The sequence below is a fragment of the Rhinoraja longicauda genome, chromosome 23 (assembly GCF_053455715.1).
Source record: "Rhinoraja longicauda isolate Sanriku21f chromosome 23, sRhiLon1.1, whole genome shotgun sequence".
Classification (NCBI taxonomy): domain Eukaryota; kingdom Metazoa; phylum Chordata; class Chondrichthyes; order Rajiformes; family Arhynchobatidae; genus Rhinoraja; species Rhinoraja longicauda.
The window spans coordinates 33,047,993-33,066,522 of record NC_135975.1 but is presented as its reverse complement, the minus strand read 5'-3'; the positions used below and the strand labels follow the sequence as shown (position 1 = coordinate 33,066,522).

The 18,530-nt window shown below is 51.0% G+C and overlaps 1 protein-coding gene across 3 annotated transcripts in view; it reads right to left on the bottom strand.

Moving 5' to 3' along the window:
* The window catches only part of rassf8b (Ras association domain family member 8b), a 97,830-nt gene that overhangs the window by 14,470 nt on the left and 64,830 nt on the right, over positions 1 to 18,530 (bottom strand). For all 3 annotated transcript variants that reach the window (XM_078420016.1, XM_078420018.1, XM_078420017.1), the window contains one exon: positions 8,894 to 9,780. In XM_078420016.1, the coding sequence (XP_078276142.1) occupies positions 8,894 to 9,780 (887 nt within the window). The remainder of the gene's footprint in view (positions 1 to 8,893; positions 9,781 to 18,530) is intronic.

The following is an 18,530-nucleotide window of genomic DNA, read 5'->3' as shown; positions in this document are numbered from 1 at the left end:
TACTTTAATGCTCCACAAGAGGCACTACACCACCTCCTTGAACTCAACATAGCCGAGCATCTCCATATATCCACACTGATCTCACCACCCCCTTCCCTTTGGCGAATACTGGTGCATGTTGCAAATTACATACCTCATGTACACAGTAGGGCAACAGGGAAATAAGGAGGGGGAAATGGTACTGACGGGCTTGTTCTGCGGGGCCCAGAATAGTTTTGATAAGTTCGTAGTTCTAGCAGCAGCTTTAGGCCATTCGGCCCATAGGGTTGCCAACTGTACCGTATTTTGGGCTAAATTGGTTTGTCCCGTATTAGGCCCGGGGGGCGTTGTAGGCCCGGACACCGTAGGTCCGGAGTGTCCGGACACAGTAGGTCCTAGACAGTGTAGGTCCAGACACTGTAGGTCTGGAGGCCCGGGCGCCGCCTAACGGAGGTTGTGTAGCAACCCGCCTCTCGGGCGGCCGCCATTGGTGGAGCGGAAGCACGTGGCCGCTGGCTGGGTGAGGTCACGTGGGTCGGTGATGTCACATTGTCCCTTATTTGGGAGTGAGATAGTTGGCAACCCCTATCGGCCCATCAAGTCTACTCCGCCATTCAGTCATGGCTAATCTACCTCTGCCTCTCAACCCCATTCTCCTGCCTTCTCCCCATAACCCTTGACACCTGAACTATGACACCCGGACTGGCTCGAAGGGCCAAATGGCCTCCTCCTGCAACTATTTTCTATGTTATTCAAGAATCTGGCAATCCCCTGCTTCAAATATCCATTGTCTCCTCAGCCGTCTGTGGCAATGAATTCCGCAGATTTACCACCCCTTGACAAAAGAAATTCCTCCTCATCTCCTTCCTCAAGGAACGTCCTTTAATTCTGAGGCTGTGACCTCTGGTCCTAGACTCTCCCACCAGTGGAAACGTCCTCTCCACATCCACTCTATCCAAGCCTTTCACTATTCGGTAAGTTTCAATGAGGTCCCCCCTCATCCTTCTAAACTCCAGCGAGTACAGGCCCAGTGCCGACAAACGCTCATCGTATGTTAACCCACTCATTCCTGGGATCATTCTTGTAAACCTCCTCTGGACCCTCTCCAGAGCCAGCATATCCTCCCTCAGATATGGTGCCCAAAACTGCTCACAATACTCCAGAAAACTCCAAATTGATGGACTAAGTGACCTCCTGTGTGTCGCACATAACAAGCAAATGGGAAACGTAGGCCATTTGGCCCCTCATGCCTGACCTACATTCAATACCATCATGGCTGGTCTGCCCACACTCTCCTGGTCCTGTTTTAGTTCCGTTGAGTTTAATTTAGATACAGCGCGGAAACAGGCCCCTCGACCCGCCAAGTCCGCGCCGACCAGCGATTCATGTACACTAGTACTATCCTACACACTAGAAAACAATTTACAATTTTTAGCGAAGCCAATTAACCTACAAACCTTGGAGTAACTCAGCGGGTCAGGCAGCATCTCTGGAGAGAAGGAACTCGACCCGAAACGTCACCTATTCCTTCTCTCCAGAGATGCTGCCTGACCCGCTGAGTTACTCCAGCATTTTGTGTCTACCTTCGATTTAAACCAGCATCTGCAGTTCTTTCCTACACAACCTACAAACCTTTATGTCTTTGGAGAGTGGGAGGAAACCGTAGATCACGGAGAAAGCCCAAGCGGTCACGTACAAACTCCGTACAGACAACACCCGTAGTCAGGTTGGAACACGGGTCTCTGGTGCTGTAAGGCGGTAACTCTACCGCTGCGCCACCGTGCCACCCCATGTGTGCCCGACTAGTTCCGAGTTATTCAACTTTTATATCCACAGGGCGGCACGGTGGCGCAGCGGTAGAGTTGCTGCCTTACAGCGAATGCAGCGCCGGAGACTCAGGTTCGATCCTGACCACGGGCGCCGTCTGTACGGAGTTTGTACGTTCTCCCCGTGTGTTTTCTCCGAGATCTTCGGTTTCCTCCCACAGTCCAAAGACGTACAGGTATGTAGGTTAATTGACTAGGTAAATGTAAAAATTGTCCCTAGTGTGTAGGATAGTGTTAGTGTGCGGGGATCGCTGGGCGGCGCAGACTCGGTGGGCTGAAGGGCCTGTTTCCGAAGCTGTATCTCTAAATCTAAATCTAAACTCCCTACTCACTAGCTGCAACTTCAGTGACCGGTTAACCTACAAACCCGCCGTATTTGTGCGATGTGGGAAGAAACCGGAGCAACGGAAGGAAATCCGCGCAGTCACGGGGAGAAAGTACAAACACCACACAGACAGGTGGTCAGAATCGAACCGGGGACTCTGGCAACTGTAAGGCATTAGCTCTCCCAGCTGCGCCACTGAGCCTAGTCTTAAACAAAGAGCCTTAAAACTGAGGTGAGCCATTTCCCAGGCAACGTCAGGAAACACTTTTTTCCCCTCACACAAAGAGCGATGGAAATCTGCGACCCACAGCTAAGGATCAGCATCCTGTTAGTAAATACTCCGAGCTCCCGTGTCAGCAGATTCCAGCACCTGCACATCCGACCATGGCAGTCCCAAACATCCCGCCGGATGCTGGCTGGTACAGACCTCCCCAGCACTTAGACAGCACGGTGGCGCAGCGGGAGAGTCGCTGCCTTACAGCGCCAGAGACCCGGGTTCAATCCTGACTACGGGTACGGAGTTTGCACGTTCTCCCCGTGACCTGCGTGGGTTTTCTCCGAGATCTTCGGTTTCCTCCCATACTCCAACGACATACAGATTTGTAGGTTAATCGGTTTGGTAGAAGTGTAAATTAACCATAGTGTCGGGCAGTGTTAATGTGCGGGGATCACTGGTCGGCGCGGACTCGGTGGGCCGAAGGGCCTGTTTCCGCGCTGTATAAACTACACAACACTTTCTCCAGGGAATCGTCTTACAGCTTAGACTGGGCACTGTATCACAAAACCCATTCCCAGCTGAGCAAAAGAGTTACAGGCTTTAAACAATACATTTGCATTTATTGCAATTGCTATTTGTTTTGCTTGTATGTTTAAAAAAAAACTCATTTCCAATTGTTGTTCATTGTTTGTGTTCTTTGAAATGGTTTTGTTTAGTTTAGTTTAGAGATACAGCGCGGAAACAGGGCCTACGTCCCACTGAGTCCGCGCCGACCAGCGATCCCCGCACATTAGCACTATCCTGCATGCACACGGGGCAATTGACAATTATCCCAAGCCAATTACCTACAACCCTGTACGTCTTTGGAGTGTGGGAGGAAACCGGAGCACCCGGAGAAAACCCACGCAGGTCACGGGGAGAACGTACAAACTCTGTACAGACAACACCCGTGGTCGGGATCGAACCCGGGTCTCCGGCGCTGCATTCGCTGCAAGGCAGCAACTCTATCGCTGTGCCACCATGACCGCCCAAAGTTTAGTTTAGATCAGTTTTGTTCGTTGTCATGTGTATTGAGGTACAGTGAAAAAGCTTTTTGTTGCGTGCTAACTAGTCAGCGGAAAGACAACACATGATTACAATCGACCTGTCCATAGCATACAGATGTACGATAAAGGGAATAATGTTTAGTGCAAGATAAAGTCCAGTAAAGTCTGATTAAAAATTGTCCAAGGGTCTCCAATGAGGTAGATAGTAGCTCAGGACTGCTCTGGTTGTGGTAGGATGGTTCAGTTGCCTGATAACAGCCGGGAAGAAACTGTCCCTGAATCTGGAGGTGTGTGTTTTCACACATCTGTACCTCTTGCCTTTGATGGGAGAGGGGAGAAGAGGGAGTGGCCAGGGTGAGACTCATCCTTGATTACGCTGCTGGCCTTGCCGAGGCAGCTCGAAGTGTGGATGGTCAACGGAAGGGAGGTTGGAAGTGGAGATATTGCGGAGTTGTAGATGTGGCCCAGTCCATCACACAGAACAGGCTCCCCACCCGGGCTCCATCCACACTTCACGCTGCCTCAGAAAAGCAGCCCACATAATCAAAGACTCATCCCACCCTGCTCATTCCCTCTTCTCCATGCTCCCATCAGGCAGAAGATACAGAAGCCTGAAACCACGCGTCACCAGACTCGGGAACAGCCTCTTCCCCTCTGTAATCAGACCAGTCAACATCCTCCCACAAGCTGCTCCCAATCTTCCAACCCGACATTGTGGCTATTGGACTTTTTCTCTGGAAAGGTAATGCAGGTAATGCAGTAAAACTATATTCTGCGCTCTGACGTTTTCCCCTTTGCACTAACTACCTGTTGCACTTGTGTGTGTCTTGAGTGTACTCGCGTACAATATGATAACCTGCAAAAACAAAAGAGCTTTTCATTGTATCTCTGTACCCGTGAGAATCATAAAGCAAAGCACTCAGAATCTATTTTCCAGAATATTAACCCCTCCAGCGCCTTCAGCGTCGGCTGCAGTGGGCAGCCTGGGACACAAGGAATGACCTGACGAGGGGAGGGATGATGGCTCGCGGGAACTGCTCCAGTACATCGAGCGGGCGGGATAATGGCGTCAAACCAGGGCGGCGCCAGCGTGTGTCATAAACACAGAAGGAATTTCACTGTGAAGTTGCACGTGGCAAATAAAGCACTGTTGAACCAAATACTCGAGGGCACAGCTTTCAGATGATGGGGCAATGTTGCGGCCGCCATTGGTGGAGCGGGAGCACATAGCCACTGGCTGGGTGGGGTCACGTGGGGGGCGGTGATGTCACCCTTTGTCCCGTATTTGGGAGCGAGGAAGTTGGCAACTCTATTAATACGGGACAAGGGCGGTCCCGTACGGGACAAACTAATTTAGCCCAAAATGCGGGACGTCCAGGCTAATACGGGACAGTCGGCAACCCTAGGTGTCAAGTGTCAGTGTTTCCAGCGGTTTTGTGGAGAGGAGTGATTTACCTTCCTTCATGGCCACCTTCGTGTGTGGCTGCATCAGGCGGAGCGTAGAGCCAAGGCACGTGGGCACCAAGTGCCACTACCTGCTGAGGTTCTACCTGTCCCCGGTGTTGCGAAGGATGGGCCTGGCGCAGATGCCACGCAATGTGCCAGTCAGCTGGACATTGCCGAACCATCTGTCGCTCGTGGAAAGATTCTTCCGGACCAACACCTTTGACCACAAGTCCATCGGCAGTGGTCAGCACGGAACGTCCTGCAGGCACTGCAGGGGGATGACTCCATGGATCCTGAGGCGTGGTTCCCAGAGCAGACTGCCCAGCTTGTCTGGCAAAATGCCTCATCGCCAGAACTCACCAACAAGCACCAAGACCTGGCTTGGCTGACGGTGAGGGGAGCCCTCCCAGTCAGATCCTTCCTGCACCGCCGGAACCTCACTACCAGCGCACGCTGCCCTCGGGACGGCAGCTATGGAGAGGAGACGGTGGCCCACCTCTTCACAGAGTGTGGATTTGCCAAGAGAGTCTGGAGAGGTCTGCAGGGGTCCCTGTCACGATTTATTCCGAGCAGCTCCGTCTCTGTGATCTACGGACTGTTCCCAGGGACGCATTCGGAGACTGACATCGAGTGCTGCTGGAAGGTCATCAACTCGGTGAAAGACGCTCTTTGGTCTGCCCGAGCTTTGTTGGCCTCCCAGCGGAGCGAGCTGCCCGTTGGGGAATGTTGCCGACTGGCCCGCTGCAGACTGCAGGAGTACGTGCTGAGGGACGCACTGAAGCTCGGTGCAGCCAACGCCAAGGCCCTGTGGGGGAGGACCACAGTCAAGGGTCCTTCCGCTGCTGGACATGGGGGGCAGGGTGTGGTGGAGAGAGACGCCCCTCCAAATAAGGGATTCTGTGTAAATTCGGCAATAAATATCTGCATTGAATGTGTAACCTCCGGGAATGTCGGATGGAGTTTCGGAAAATAAAATGTTTTTGTAAATATTTATTACTGGAATAAAGTTTTTTTTGATGTATATTTAAAAAATCTGTCGCTCCACAAAGGATCTGATTACATCGCACAAACCCTGGTCAAGTTCCCCGCCCACAAACACTGAAAATAAATCAGCTCCATGTTCCCCATGGATATGTGCAGCAGAGCTAGGAATCTAAACAGTGAGGGCAAGCAGGAACGCCACTCCATGAAACCCAGCCCAGGCACATCGCCACACGATGTGTGCGAAGGAACTGCAGATGCTGATTTAAACCGAAGACAGACATAAAATGCTGGAGTAACTCAGCGGGGCAGGCAGCATCTCTGGAGAGAAGGAATGGGCGACGTTTCGGGTCGAGACCCTTCTTCAGACTGGTTGGGGATGAGGGAAACGAGAGATATAGACATACTTCAAAGTAGAGGAAACTCGCAGGGGCAGCTTACACCCCAGCGGTATGAACATTCTCCAACTTCAGATAGTTCCTCTGTCCCTCACTTTCCTCTCCCCCTTCCCAGTTCTCCCACTAGTCTTCCTGTCTCCAACTGCATCCTATCTTTGTCCCGCCCCCTCCCCTGACATCAGACTGAAGAAGGGTCTCGACCCCAAACGTCGCCCATTCCTTGTCTGCTGAGATGCTGCCTGACCCGCTGAGTTGCACCAGCATTTTGTGCCTACCTTCGAGAGATATAGACAGTGATGTGGAGAGATAAAGAACAATGAATGAAAGATATGCAAAAAAAGTAACGATGATAAAGGAAACGGGCCATTGTTAGCTGGTTGTTGGGTGAAAACGAGAAGCTGGTGCGACTTGGGTGGGGGAGGGATAGAGAGAGAGGGGATGCCGAGGTTATAAGTGAGAGAAATCAACTTATTCTCACTCTATTTCGCAGCCCAAGCGAAATATGAGATGCTGTTCCTCCAATTTGCGTTTAGTCTCACTCTGACAATGGAGGAGACCGAGGACAGAAAGGTCAGTGTGGGAATGGGAAGGGGATTTAAGTGTTGAGCAACCGGGAGATCAGGTAGGTTCAGGCGGACCGAGCAGAGGTGTTCAGCAAAATGATCGCCCAGTCTACGCTTGGTCTCGCCGATGTACAAGAGTCCACATCTTGAACAGCGGATACAGTGTCATATCATATCATATCATATCATATATATACAGCCGGAAACAGGCCTTTTCGGCCCTCCAAGTCCGTGCCGCCCAGCGATCCCCGTACATTAACACTATCCTACACAATTTAGGGACAATTTTTACATTTTACCCAGCCAATTAACCTACATACCTGTACGTCTTTGGAGTGTGGGAGGAAACCGAAGATCTCGGAGAAAACCCACGCAGGTCACGGGAAGAACGTACAAACTCCTTACAGTGCAGCACCCGTAGTCAGGATCGAACCTGAGTCTCCAGCGCTGCATTCGCTGTAAAGCAGCAACTCTACCGCTGCGCTACCGTGCCGCTACAGTAGATACGTGACAATATATAGGGGTAGGTTACCCCACCGGTTCAAGACGATTAAGGCGTAGAACATGAACGGTGGGGCCGGCTTAGACAATGACCAGCCTCCATTTCCATTGTGAAAGCTTACATTGTACATGGGCTGCCACTGGAAAGGAAAACTTGCCATCGAAAATGACTTGTAAATTGAACAACTACAGACTCTGAAAATCCAAAATAAACTCAGAAGACACTAGGAACACTCAGCAGGTCAGGTGGCATCTATGGAGGTTCGGCCTGAAAGATCCTTGTGGAGAAGGGTGTGCACCCCAAGACAGTAACTCTAATTCTGTTTCTCGCTAAATGTTTCCAGCTATTTTGTGCTTTTATTGCAGATTTAAAACCATATAACCATATAACAATTACAGCACGGAAACAGGCCCGTTCGGCCCTACCAGTCCACGCCGACCACTTTCTCTGACCTAGTCTCATCTACCTGCTCTCAGACCATAACCCTCCAATCCTCTCCCATCCATATACCTATCCAATTTACTCTTAAATAATAAAATCGAGCCTGCCTCCACCACTTCCACCGGAAGCCCATTCCATACAGCCACCACCCTCTGAGTAAAGAAGTTCCCCCTCATGTTACCCCTAAACTTTTGTCCCTTAATTCTGAAGCTATGTCCCCTTGTTGGAATCTTCCCCACTCTCAAAGGGAAAAGCCTACCCACGTCAATTCTGTCCGTCCCTCTTAAAATTTTAAAAACCTCTATCAAGTCCCCCCTCAACCTTCTACGCTCCAAAGAATAAAGACCCAACCTGTTCAACCTCTCTCTGTAGCTTAAGTGCTGAAACCCAGGCAACATTCTAGTAAATCTCCTCTGTACCCTCTCCATTTTGTTGACATCCTTCCTATAATTTGCCGACCAGAACTGCACACCATACTCCAGATTCGGCCTCACCAATGCCCTGTACAATTTTAACATTACATCCCAACTTCTATATTCGATGCTCTGATTTATAAAGGCAAGCATACCAAACGCCTTCTTCACCACCCTATCCACATGAGATTCCACCTTCAGGGAACAATGCACAGTTATTCCCAGATCCCTCTGTTCCACTGCATTCCTCAATACCCTACCATTTACCCTGTACGTCCTATTTTGATTTGTCCTTCCAAAATGCAGCACCTCACACTTATCAGCATTAAACTCCATCTGCCATTTCTCGCGCCTGCGGTTTTTCTGATTCTCATTAAAAACCCAACTGGTTCAGATGCATTTTGAACGATCCTGATGTTTAGTTTAGTTTAGTTTAGAGATACAGCGCAGAAACAGGCCCTTTCAGCCCACTGGGTCCGTGCGGACCAGCGATCCCCGCACATCAACACCACCCTAGGGCCAATTTTTACATTTACCAAGCCAATTAACCTGCAAACCTGCATGTCTTTGGAGTGTGGGAGGAAACCGAAGATCTCGGAGAAAACCCACGCAGGTCACGGGGAGAACGTACAAACTCCTTACAGACAGCACCGGTGGTCGGGATGAAACCCGGGTCTCCAGCGCTGCATTCGCTGTAAGGCAGCAACTCTACCGCTGCGCCACCGTGCCGCGCAAACCCGAACCTGAGAATGTTACCTGAAGCTTTTTATTGACTTGACCCAAAGTTCTCTCCACGGCCCGCAAGCTGTTCTGTAGCCTGGTGCTGTGCTGATACTTCAGCTCGATGTCCTTCCTGATTTTGACCACATTCCCCTTCACCTCCTCCTCGTTGACCTGCGCCCCTTGCAGCTCCTGCTGCAGCTTCTCCGCCTCGATGCCGTTCTCCATCTTCTGGATGGTGTGCGCGCACTCCTGCAGTTTCTGCTCGGAGTCCCTGATGCGTCGCCTCACCTCCTCCAGTTGCTCCTTCAGCTGCCGCTCGTTTTCCTGCTCGATCTGCCACTCGTTCTCCCAGAACTCCTCCTCCTCGATCTCCACCTCGTTCTTCCTGATGCGCTGCTGCAACCTGACCACCTCCTCTTCCACGCGGGAGCCGGCCTTCCCCTCCCAGTGCCTGGTCTCCTCCCGGCTGGACTCCAGCTGCCTGTCCAGGGCCTGCAGCCTCTCCTTCTGGCGCTGGACTACCCGCCTGAAGTCGTCCAGGCCGCCTCTGGGGGCCGTGCCCTGCTGCCTCGCCTCCGAGTCCTTGCACTTGCCGAAAACGTCCACGTAGCCCTTTGGGCCCCCGGTGAAAGTCAAGGACTTCCTCTTGGGCTCCTTCCTCCTCAGCGACCGGTCATTCTGGGGCCTGAGCTTGGCCAGGGGCGGCAGGCTCTGCCGGTACAACGTTCTCTCGGGGCCACGGCCCGCAATGTCAGACGAGGGCCGCTCGCTCAGGGAGGGCCCCGTGCGCCGCAGGATCAGCTGCACGTCGCTGGCGTACTGGCCCCACTTACTCAGGGCCCCCAGCGGGCTGGCGTGAGGGGCCAGGTGGCGCTCTGTCTCCCTCCACTTCTCGATCAGCGTGTACCGACCAGTCCTCCCTGTGTGGACACAAAGGGCACATTAACAGCGCTGCACGAGGGTCTCGGCCCCGATACACCACCCATCCCTTCTCCCCAGTGATGCTGCCTGTCCCGCTGAATCACTCCAGCACTTTGCGTCTGTCTGCGGTTTAAACCAGCACCTGCACTTCCTTCCTGCACATTGCAGCTCGTTAGTCAGTGCTGGAGTAAACCGGCGGGCCAGGCAGCTTCTCAGGAGAAGTCTGACACTAAATGCTGGAGTAATAAGTGATAGGAGCAGAATTAGGCCATTCAGCCCTTCAAGTCTGTGCTGTCATTCAATCAAGGCTGATCTATATATTAACATTGCCTTCTCTAACTTCAGATAGTTCCTCTGTCCCTCTCTTTCCCCTCCCCCTTCTCCCACTGTTTTCCTGTCTCTGACTACATCCTATCTTTGTCCCGCCCCTGACATCAGTCTGAAGAAGGGTCTCGACCCGAAACGTCACCCATTCCTTCTCTCCTGAGATGCTGCCTGACCCGCTGAGTTACTCCAGCATTTTGTGTCTACCTTCAATTTGAACCAGCATCTGCAGTTATTTTCCTATTATCTCTCCCTCCTAACCCCTTTCTCCTGCCTTCTCCTCATAACCCCCGACACCCGTACTAATCAAGAATTTGTCTATCTCTGCAGACGAGTTAAACCGTTACTTTGGATCTGTCTTCACTGAGGAAGATACACACAATCTCCCAAATGTTCTAGGGGCCGGAGAACCTAGGGTGATGGAGGAACTGAAGGAAATCCACATTAGGCAGGAAATGGTTTTGGGTAGACTGATGGGACTGAAGGCTGATAAATCCCCAGGGCCTGATGGTCTGCATCCCAGAGTACTTAAGGAGGTGGCTCTAGAAATAGTGGAAGCATTGGAGATCATTTTTCAATGTTCTATAGATTCAGGATCAGTTCCTGTGGATTGGAGGATAGCAAATGTTATCCCACTTTTTAAGAAAGGAGGGAGAGAGAAAACGGGTAATTATAGACCAGTTAGTCTGACATCAGTGGTGGGGAAGATGCTGGAGTCAATTATAAAAGACGAAATTGCTGAGCATTTGGATAGCAGTAACGGGATCATTCCGAGTCAGCATGGATTTATGAAGGGGAAATCATGCTTGACAAATCTACTGGAATTTTTTGAGGATGTAACTAGGAAAATTGACAAGGGAGAGTCAGTGGATGTGGTGTACCTCGACTTTCAGAAAGCCTTCGACAAGGTCCCACATAGGAGATTAGTGGGCAAAATTAGGGCACATGGTATTGGGGGTAGGGTACTGACATGGATAGAAAATTGGTTGACAGACAGAAAGCAAAGAGTGGGGATAAATGGGTCCCTTTCGGAATGGCAGGCAGTGACCAGTGGGGTACCGCAAGGTTCGGTGCTGGGACCCCAGCTATTTACGATATACATTAATGACTTAGACGAAGGGATTAAAAGTACCATTAGCAAATTTGCAGATGATACTAAGTTGGGGGGTAGTGTGAATTGTGAGGAAGATGCAATAAGGCTGCAGGGTGACTTGGACAGGTTGTGTGAGTGGGCGGATACATGGCAGATGCAGTTTAATGTAGATAAGTGTGAGGTTATTCACTTTGGAAGCAAGAATAGAAAGGCAGATTATTATCTGAATGGTGTCAAGTTAGGAGGAGGGGGAGTTCAACGAGATCTGGGTGTCCTAGTGCATCAGTCAATGAAAGGAAGCGTGCAGGTACAGCAGGCAGTGAAGAAAGCCAATGGAATGTTGACCTTCGTAACAAGAGGAGTTGAGTATAGGAGCAAAGAGGTCCTTCTACAGTTGTACCGGGCCCTGGTGAGACCGCACCTGGAGTACTGTGTGCAGTTTTGGTCTCCAAATTTGAGGAAGGATATTCTTGCTATGGAGGGCGTGCAGCGTAGGTTCACTAGGTTAATTCCCGGAATGGCGGGACTGTCGTATGTTGAAAGGCTGGAGCGATTGGGCTTGTATACACTGGAATTTAGAAGGATGAGGGGGGATCTTATTGAAACATATAAGATAATTAGGGGATTGGACACATTAGAGGCAGATAACATGTTCCCAATGTTGGGGGAGTCCAGAACAAGGGGCCACAGTTTAAGAATAAGGGGTAGGCCATTTAGAACGGAGATGAGGAAGAACTTTTTCAGTCAGAGGGTGGTGAAGGTGTGGAATTCTCTGCCTCAGAAGGCAGTGGAGGCCAGTTCGTTGGATGCTTTCAAGAGAGAGCTGGATAGAGCTCTTAAGGATAGCGGAGTTAGGGGGTATGGGGAGAAGGCAGGAACGGGGTACTGATTGAGAGTGATCAGCCATGATCGCATTGAATGGCAGTGCTGGCTCGAAGGGCTGAATGGCCTACTCCTGCACCTGTTGTCTATTGTCTATTGTCTATTGACTTAGCTTGCACAGCCTTCTGTAAGTCACAGGGTCAGGCAGCTTCTCTGGAGAAAAGGAATAGACGACGTTTCAGGGTCGAGGCGGTCTTCAGACCCAGAGAGGCTGCCTGACCCGCTGAGTTACTCCAGCCTTTTGTGTCTGTCTTTGGTGTAAACTAGCCCCTGCAGTTCCTCCCTGCACACAGCATTTCAGGAGAACATGGACTCTTATTCACACTAAAGCAGTTTCATTTTGCACCTGCAGCTCCTTATTTCTACATTACAGATCATTTATCGGTTTATTTTTGAGATACAGCGTGGAAACAGGTCCATCGGCCCACTGAGTCCGCACCGACCTCGATCACCCTGTACACTTGCACTATGCTACACACTAGGCCCATCGACCCACTGAGTCCGCACCGACCTCGATCACCCTGTACACCATTGTACCCTGTACCATCATTGTACCGGTGCCAAAGAATGCCTCTCCAGCGTGCTTAAATGACTACCGACCGGTGGCCCTCACCTCGGTTGTCATGAAATGCTTTGAGAGGCTAGTTAAGAAGCACATCTGCGCCCTCCTTCCTCGCAACATGGACCCACTACAGTTCGCATACCGTCCGAACAGGTCCACGGATGATGCGGTCTCCCAGGTTCTACACACCGCTCTCTCTCATCTGGACAGCCAGGGGGGCTATGTGAGGATGCTGTTCATTGACTTTAGTTCAGCATTCAACACAATAGTCCCCAGCAGACTGGTTGAGAAGCTGCTGGAACTGGGGCTTAGCACCCCTCTGTGTGCCTGGGTCCTGGACTTTCTCACTGCCAGGCCCCAAGTGGTCAGGATGGGGGAACACACATCTAGCTCCCTCACCCTGAACATAGGATCCCCCCAGGGCTGCGTCCTTAGCCCCCTACTGTACTCCCTGTACACACATGACTGTGGGGCCAGGTTCAGCTCAAACTCCATCATCAAGTTTGCTGATGACACTGTGGTGGTGGGCCGGATCTCCAACAACGATGAGAAGGCCTACCGGGAGGAGGTGGCTGATCTGGCACTCTGGTGTCAGGACAATAGCCTCCTCTTGAATGTCACTAAAACAAAGGAGCTGATTGTGGACTTCAGAAGGGCTAAACATCCAAGGACGTACACGCCACTCGAGATAAATGGGTCTATTGTGGATAGGGTGAGCAGTTTCAAATACTTGGGAGTCCGTATCGCAGAGGATCTGACGTGGGCAACGCACATTGCCGCACTGGTGGGTAAGGCTAAGCAGCGCCTTTACCACCTTAGACAACTGAGGAAATTCAGCGTGTCGCTGAGGATCCTTCATTGCTTCTACTCTGGGGCTGTAGAGAGCATCCTGTCCGGCAACATTACAGTCTGGTTTGGGAACAGCTCTGCCCAGGACAGGATGGCCCTGCAGAGAGTAGTGCATTCGGCAGAACGCACCATGGGAACTACACTCGTCCCCCTGCAGGACCTATACATCAGGAGGTGCAGATCCAGAGCAAGCAAGATCATGAGGGACCCCTGCCACGCCAGTAACGGACTGTTCCAGATGCTACGATCAGGCAAACGTCTCCGCTGTCACGCTGTGAAAACGGAGAGGATGAGACGGAGCTTCTTCCCACAGGCCATCAGGACTGTCAATTTTTATAACCCCAGAGACTAAATTTTTGTCGACACTTTTTGTGCTATGTTTAGTAACTTATTAACTTTATTTATATGCTGTAATTCTTTTTGTGCACAACCCGCAGGCATTGCCACTTTCATTTCACTGCACATCGAGTATGTGTATGTGACAAATAAATTTGACTTGACTTGACTTGACATGCACAATGCTACACACTAGGGCCAATTTACAATTTTTATTGAAGCCAAATTAACCTCCAAACCTGTACGCCTTCGGAGTGTGGGAGGACATTGGAGGACCCGGGGAAAACCCACGCAGGTCGCAGGGAGACGGACGGACAAACTCCACACACACAGATAGCACCCTAGGTCAGGATCGAACCCAGGTCTCTGGTGCCGTGAGGCAGCGGCCCTGGCGGCTTTGTTTAACAGCGGGGGCGTGGGTGGCTTGTGATGTGAGCGTCTGTGTGACTTCAGCTTAGTTTAGCTTCGAGATACAGCGCAGAAACAGGCCCTTCGGCCCGCGGAGTCCGCGCCGACCAGTCCGTGACCCCGTGACTCTTGGATCAGTTCACGATTCGCCTTGCAGACTGATTGTGGGAGGCACTCTCACCGGTCTGACCCAGGAGGTGTACCCCCTCTCTCTGGGGACTGGAGACCAGCACTCCACTGGGTCCATATTTAAGAATAAGGGGTAGGCCATTTAGAACGGAGGTAAGGAAAAACTTTTTCAGTCAGAGAGTTGTAAATCAGTGGAATTCTCTGCCTCAGAAGGCAGTGGAGGCCAATTCTCTGGATGCTTTCAATAGAGATCTAGATAGAGCTCTTAATGATAGCGGAGTCAGGGGGTATGGGGAGAGGGCAGGAATGGGGTACTGATTGAGAATGATCAGCCATGATCACATCGAATGGTGGTGCTGGGATGAAGGGCTGAATGGCCTACTCCTGCACCTGTGGTCTATTGACACATTGCACCTCGTTAGTCAGTGCTGGACTGTTGCTGCCTCGGGTGGCACAGCGGTAGAGTTGCTGCCTCACAGCACCAGAGACCCTGGTTCCATCCTGACTAGGGGTGCTGTCTGTACAGAGTTTGTACGTTCTCCCCGTGACCTGCGTGAGTTTTCTCCGGGTGCTCCCGTTTCCTCTCACGTTCCAAAGACGTGCAGGTTTGTAGGTTAATTGGCTTTGGTATAATTGTAAATTGTCCCTAGTGTAGGACAGTGCTGGTGTGCAGGGATCGCTGGTCGGCAAGGACTCGGTAGGCCAAAAGGCCTGTTTCCGCACTGTGTCTCCAAACTAAACTAAAGGCCAGAAGCATGGTCAGATGAGAGAGAGGTGAAGTAGAAAGTCACAGAGCTGTTCCAAACCATGCCAGTCCTCACACTAACGGGACTGACATATGATGAAAGAATGGTATAAGAAAATAACTGCAGATGCTGGTACAAATCGATTTATTCACAAAATGCTGGAGTAACTCAGCAGGTCAGACAGCATCTCGGGAGAGAAGGAATGGGTGACGTTTCGGGTCGAGACCCTTCTTCAGACTGATGTCAGGGGGGCGGGACAAAGGAAGGATATAGGTGGAGACAGAAAGATAGAGGGAGATCTGGGAAGGAGGAGGGGAAGGGAGGGACAGAGGAACTATCTAAAGTTGGAGAAGTCGATGTTCATACCACTGGGCTGCAAACTGCCCAGGCGAAATATGAGGTGCTGTTCCTCCAATTTCCGGTGGGCCTCACTATGGCACTGGAGGAGGCCCATGACAGAAAGGTCAGACTGGGAATGGGAGGGGGAGTTAAAGTGCTCGGCCACCAGGAGATCAATTTGGTTAATGCGGACCGAGCGCAGGTGTTCAGCGAAGCGATCGCCGAGCCTGCGCTTGGTTTCGCCGATGTAAATAAGTTGACATCTAGAACAGCGGGTGCAATAGAAATGTAAATAAGTTGACATCTAGAGCAGCGATGTAAATAAGTTGACATCTAGAGCAGCTAGACACTCCACACACACAGATAGCACCCTAGGTCAGGATCGAACCCAGGTCTCTGGTGCCGTGAGGCAGCGGCCCTGGCGGCTTTGTTTAACAGCGGGGGCGTGGGTGGCTTGTGATGTGAGCGTCTGTGTGACTTCAGCTTAGTTTAGCTTCGAGATACAGCGCAGAAACAGGCCCTTCGGCCCGCGGAGTCCGCGCCGACCAGTCCGTGACCCCGTGACTCTTGGATCAGTTCACGATTCGCCTTGCAGACTGATTGTGGGAGGCACTCTCACCGGTCTGACCCAGGAGGTGTACCCCCTCTCTCTGGGGACTGGAGACCAGCACTCCACTGGGTCCATATTTAAGAATAAGGGGTAGGCCATTTAGAACGGAGGTAAGGAAAAACTTTTTCAGTCAGAGAGTTGTAAATCAGTGGAATTCTCTGCCTCAGAAGGCAGTGGAGGCCAATTCTCTGGATGCTTTCAATAGAGATCTAGATAGAGCTCTTAATGATAGCGGAGTCAGGGGGTATGGGGAGAGGGCAGGAATGGGGTACTGATTGAGAATGATCAGCCATGATCACATCGAATGGTGGTGCTGGGATGAAGGGCTGAATGGCCTACTCCTGCACCTGTGGTCTATTGACACATTGCACCTCGTTAGTCAGTGCTGGACTGTTGCTGCCTCGGGTGGCACAGCGGTAGAGTTGCTGCCTCACAGCACCAGAGACCCTGGTTCCATCCTGACTAGGGGTGCTGTCTGTACAGAGTTTGTACGTTCTCCCCGTGACCTGCGTGAGTTTTCTCCGGGTGCTCCCGTTTCCTCTCACGTTCCAAAGACGTGCAGGTTTGTAGGTTAATTGGCTTTGGTATAATTGTAAATTGTCCCTAGTGTAGGACAGTGCTGGTGTGCAGGGATCGCTGGTCGGCAAGGACTCGGTAGGCCAAAAGGCCTGTTTCCGCACTGTGTCTCCAAACTAAACTAAAGGCCAGAAGCATGGTCAGATGAGAGAGAGGTGAAGTAGAAAGTCACAGAGCTGTTCCAAACCATGCCAGTCCTCACACTAACGGGACTGACATATGATGAAAGAATGGTATAAGAAAATAACTGCAGATGCTGGTACAAATCGATTTATTCACAAAATGCTGGAGTAACTCAGCAGGTCAGACAGCATCTCGGGAGAGAAGGAATGGGTGACGTTTCGGGTCGAGACCCTTCTTCAGACTGATGTCAGGGGGGCGGGACAAAGGAAGGATATAGGTGGAGACAGAAAGATAGAGGGAGATCTGGGAAGGAGGAGGGGAAGGGAGGGACAGAGGAACTATCTAAAGTTGGAGAAGTCGATGTTCATACCACTGGGCTGCAAACTGCCCAGGCGAAATATGAGGTGCTGTTCCTCCAATTTCCGGTGGGCCTCACTATGGCACTGGAGGAGGCCCATGACAGAAAGGTCAGACTGGGAATGGGAGGGGGAGTTAAAGTGCTCGGCCACCAGGAGATCAATTTGGTTAATGCGGACCGAGCGCAGGTGTTCAGCGAAGCGATCGCCGAGCCTGCGCTTGGTTTCGCCGATGTAAATAAGTTGACATCTAGAACAGCGGGTGCAATAGAAATGTAAATAAGTTGACATCTAGAGCAGCGATGTAAATAAGTTGACATCTAGAGCAGCTAGATGCTCTAGATGATGAAAGAATGGGTCGACCGGGCTTATATTCACTGGAATGTAGAAGGATGAGAGGGGATCTTATAGAAACATATAAAATTCTTAAGGGATTGGACAGGCGAGATGCAGGAAAAATGTTCCCAATGTTGGGGGAGTCCAGAACCAGGGGTCACAGTTTAAGAATAAGGGGAGGCCATTTTGGACTGAGATGAGGAAAAACCTTTCCACCCAGAGAGTTGTGAATCTGTGGAATTCTCTGCCGCAGAAGGCAGTGGAGGCCAATTCACTGGATGTATTCAAGAGAGAGTTAGATAGAGCTCTTGGGGCTAACAGAATCAAGGGATATGGGGAGAAAGCAGGAACGGGATACTGATTCTGGGTGATCAGCCATGATCATATTGAATGGCGGTCGGTGCTGGCTCGAAGGGCCGACTCCTGCACCTATTTTCTCTGATTCTATGTTTCTAATCCAGTTAATACTCATCCCTCTGTTGACAACACTGCTACTGATAACAGGGTCCTTTATCTTGCTGCAACTCCTAATGACCTTTTGCTGAAAGATTACTGCATTCTCTACATTTCAACAACGAAAACACTTCACATGCTTCTGAAACATTGAGTTGTGAGTCAGGGCTGCAAGTCGTGCTTAAAGCCACATTTCAGAGGTGACCCCTAATAATACCAACCTCCCCCTCATTTCTCCCCCACGACCCACTTTGTTTCCCAAACCCCCCTCCCCCTCCTCTCAGCCCCACCTATTACTCCCCTCCCTCCCCACTCCACTTATATTCCTACCTCTTGCTTCACAATTAGCACGTCTTCAATCCTTTTGTCTGACACCTTGCTTTTTCATCTTAGTTTAGTTTAGTTCAAGTGGTACAGCGCGGAAACAGGCCCTTCGGCCCACCGAGTCCTGCTGACCGGCGATCCCCACACATTAACACTATCCAACACACACTAGGAACAATTTACAATTTTTACCAAAGCCAATTAACCTTGCAAACCTGTACGTCTTTGGAGTGTGGGAGGAAACCGGAGCACCCGAAGAAAACCCACCCTGGTCACGGGGAGAACGTACAAACTCCTTGCAGA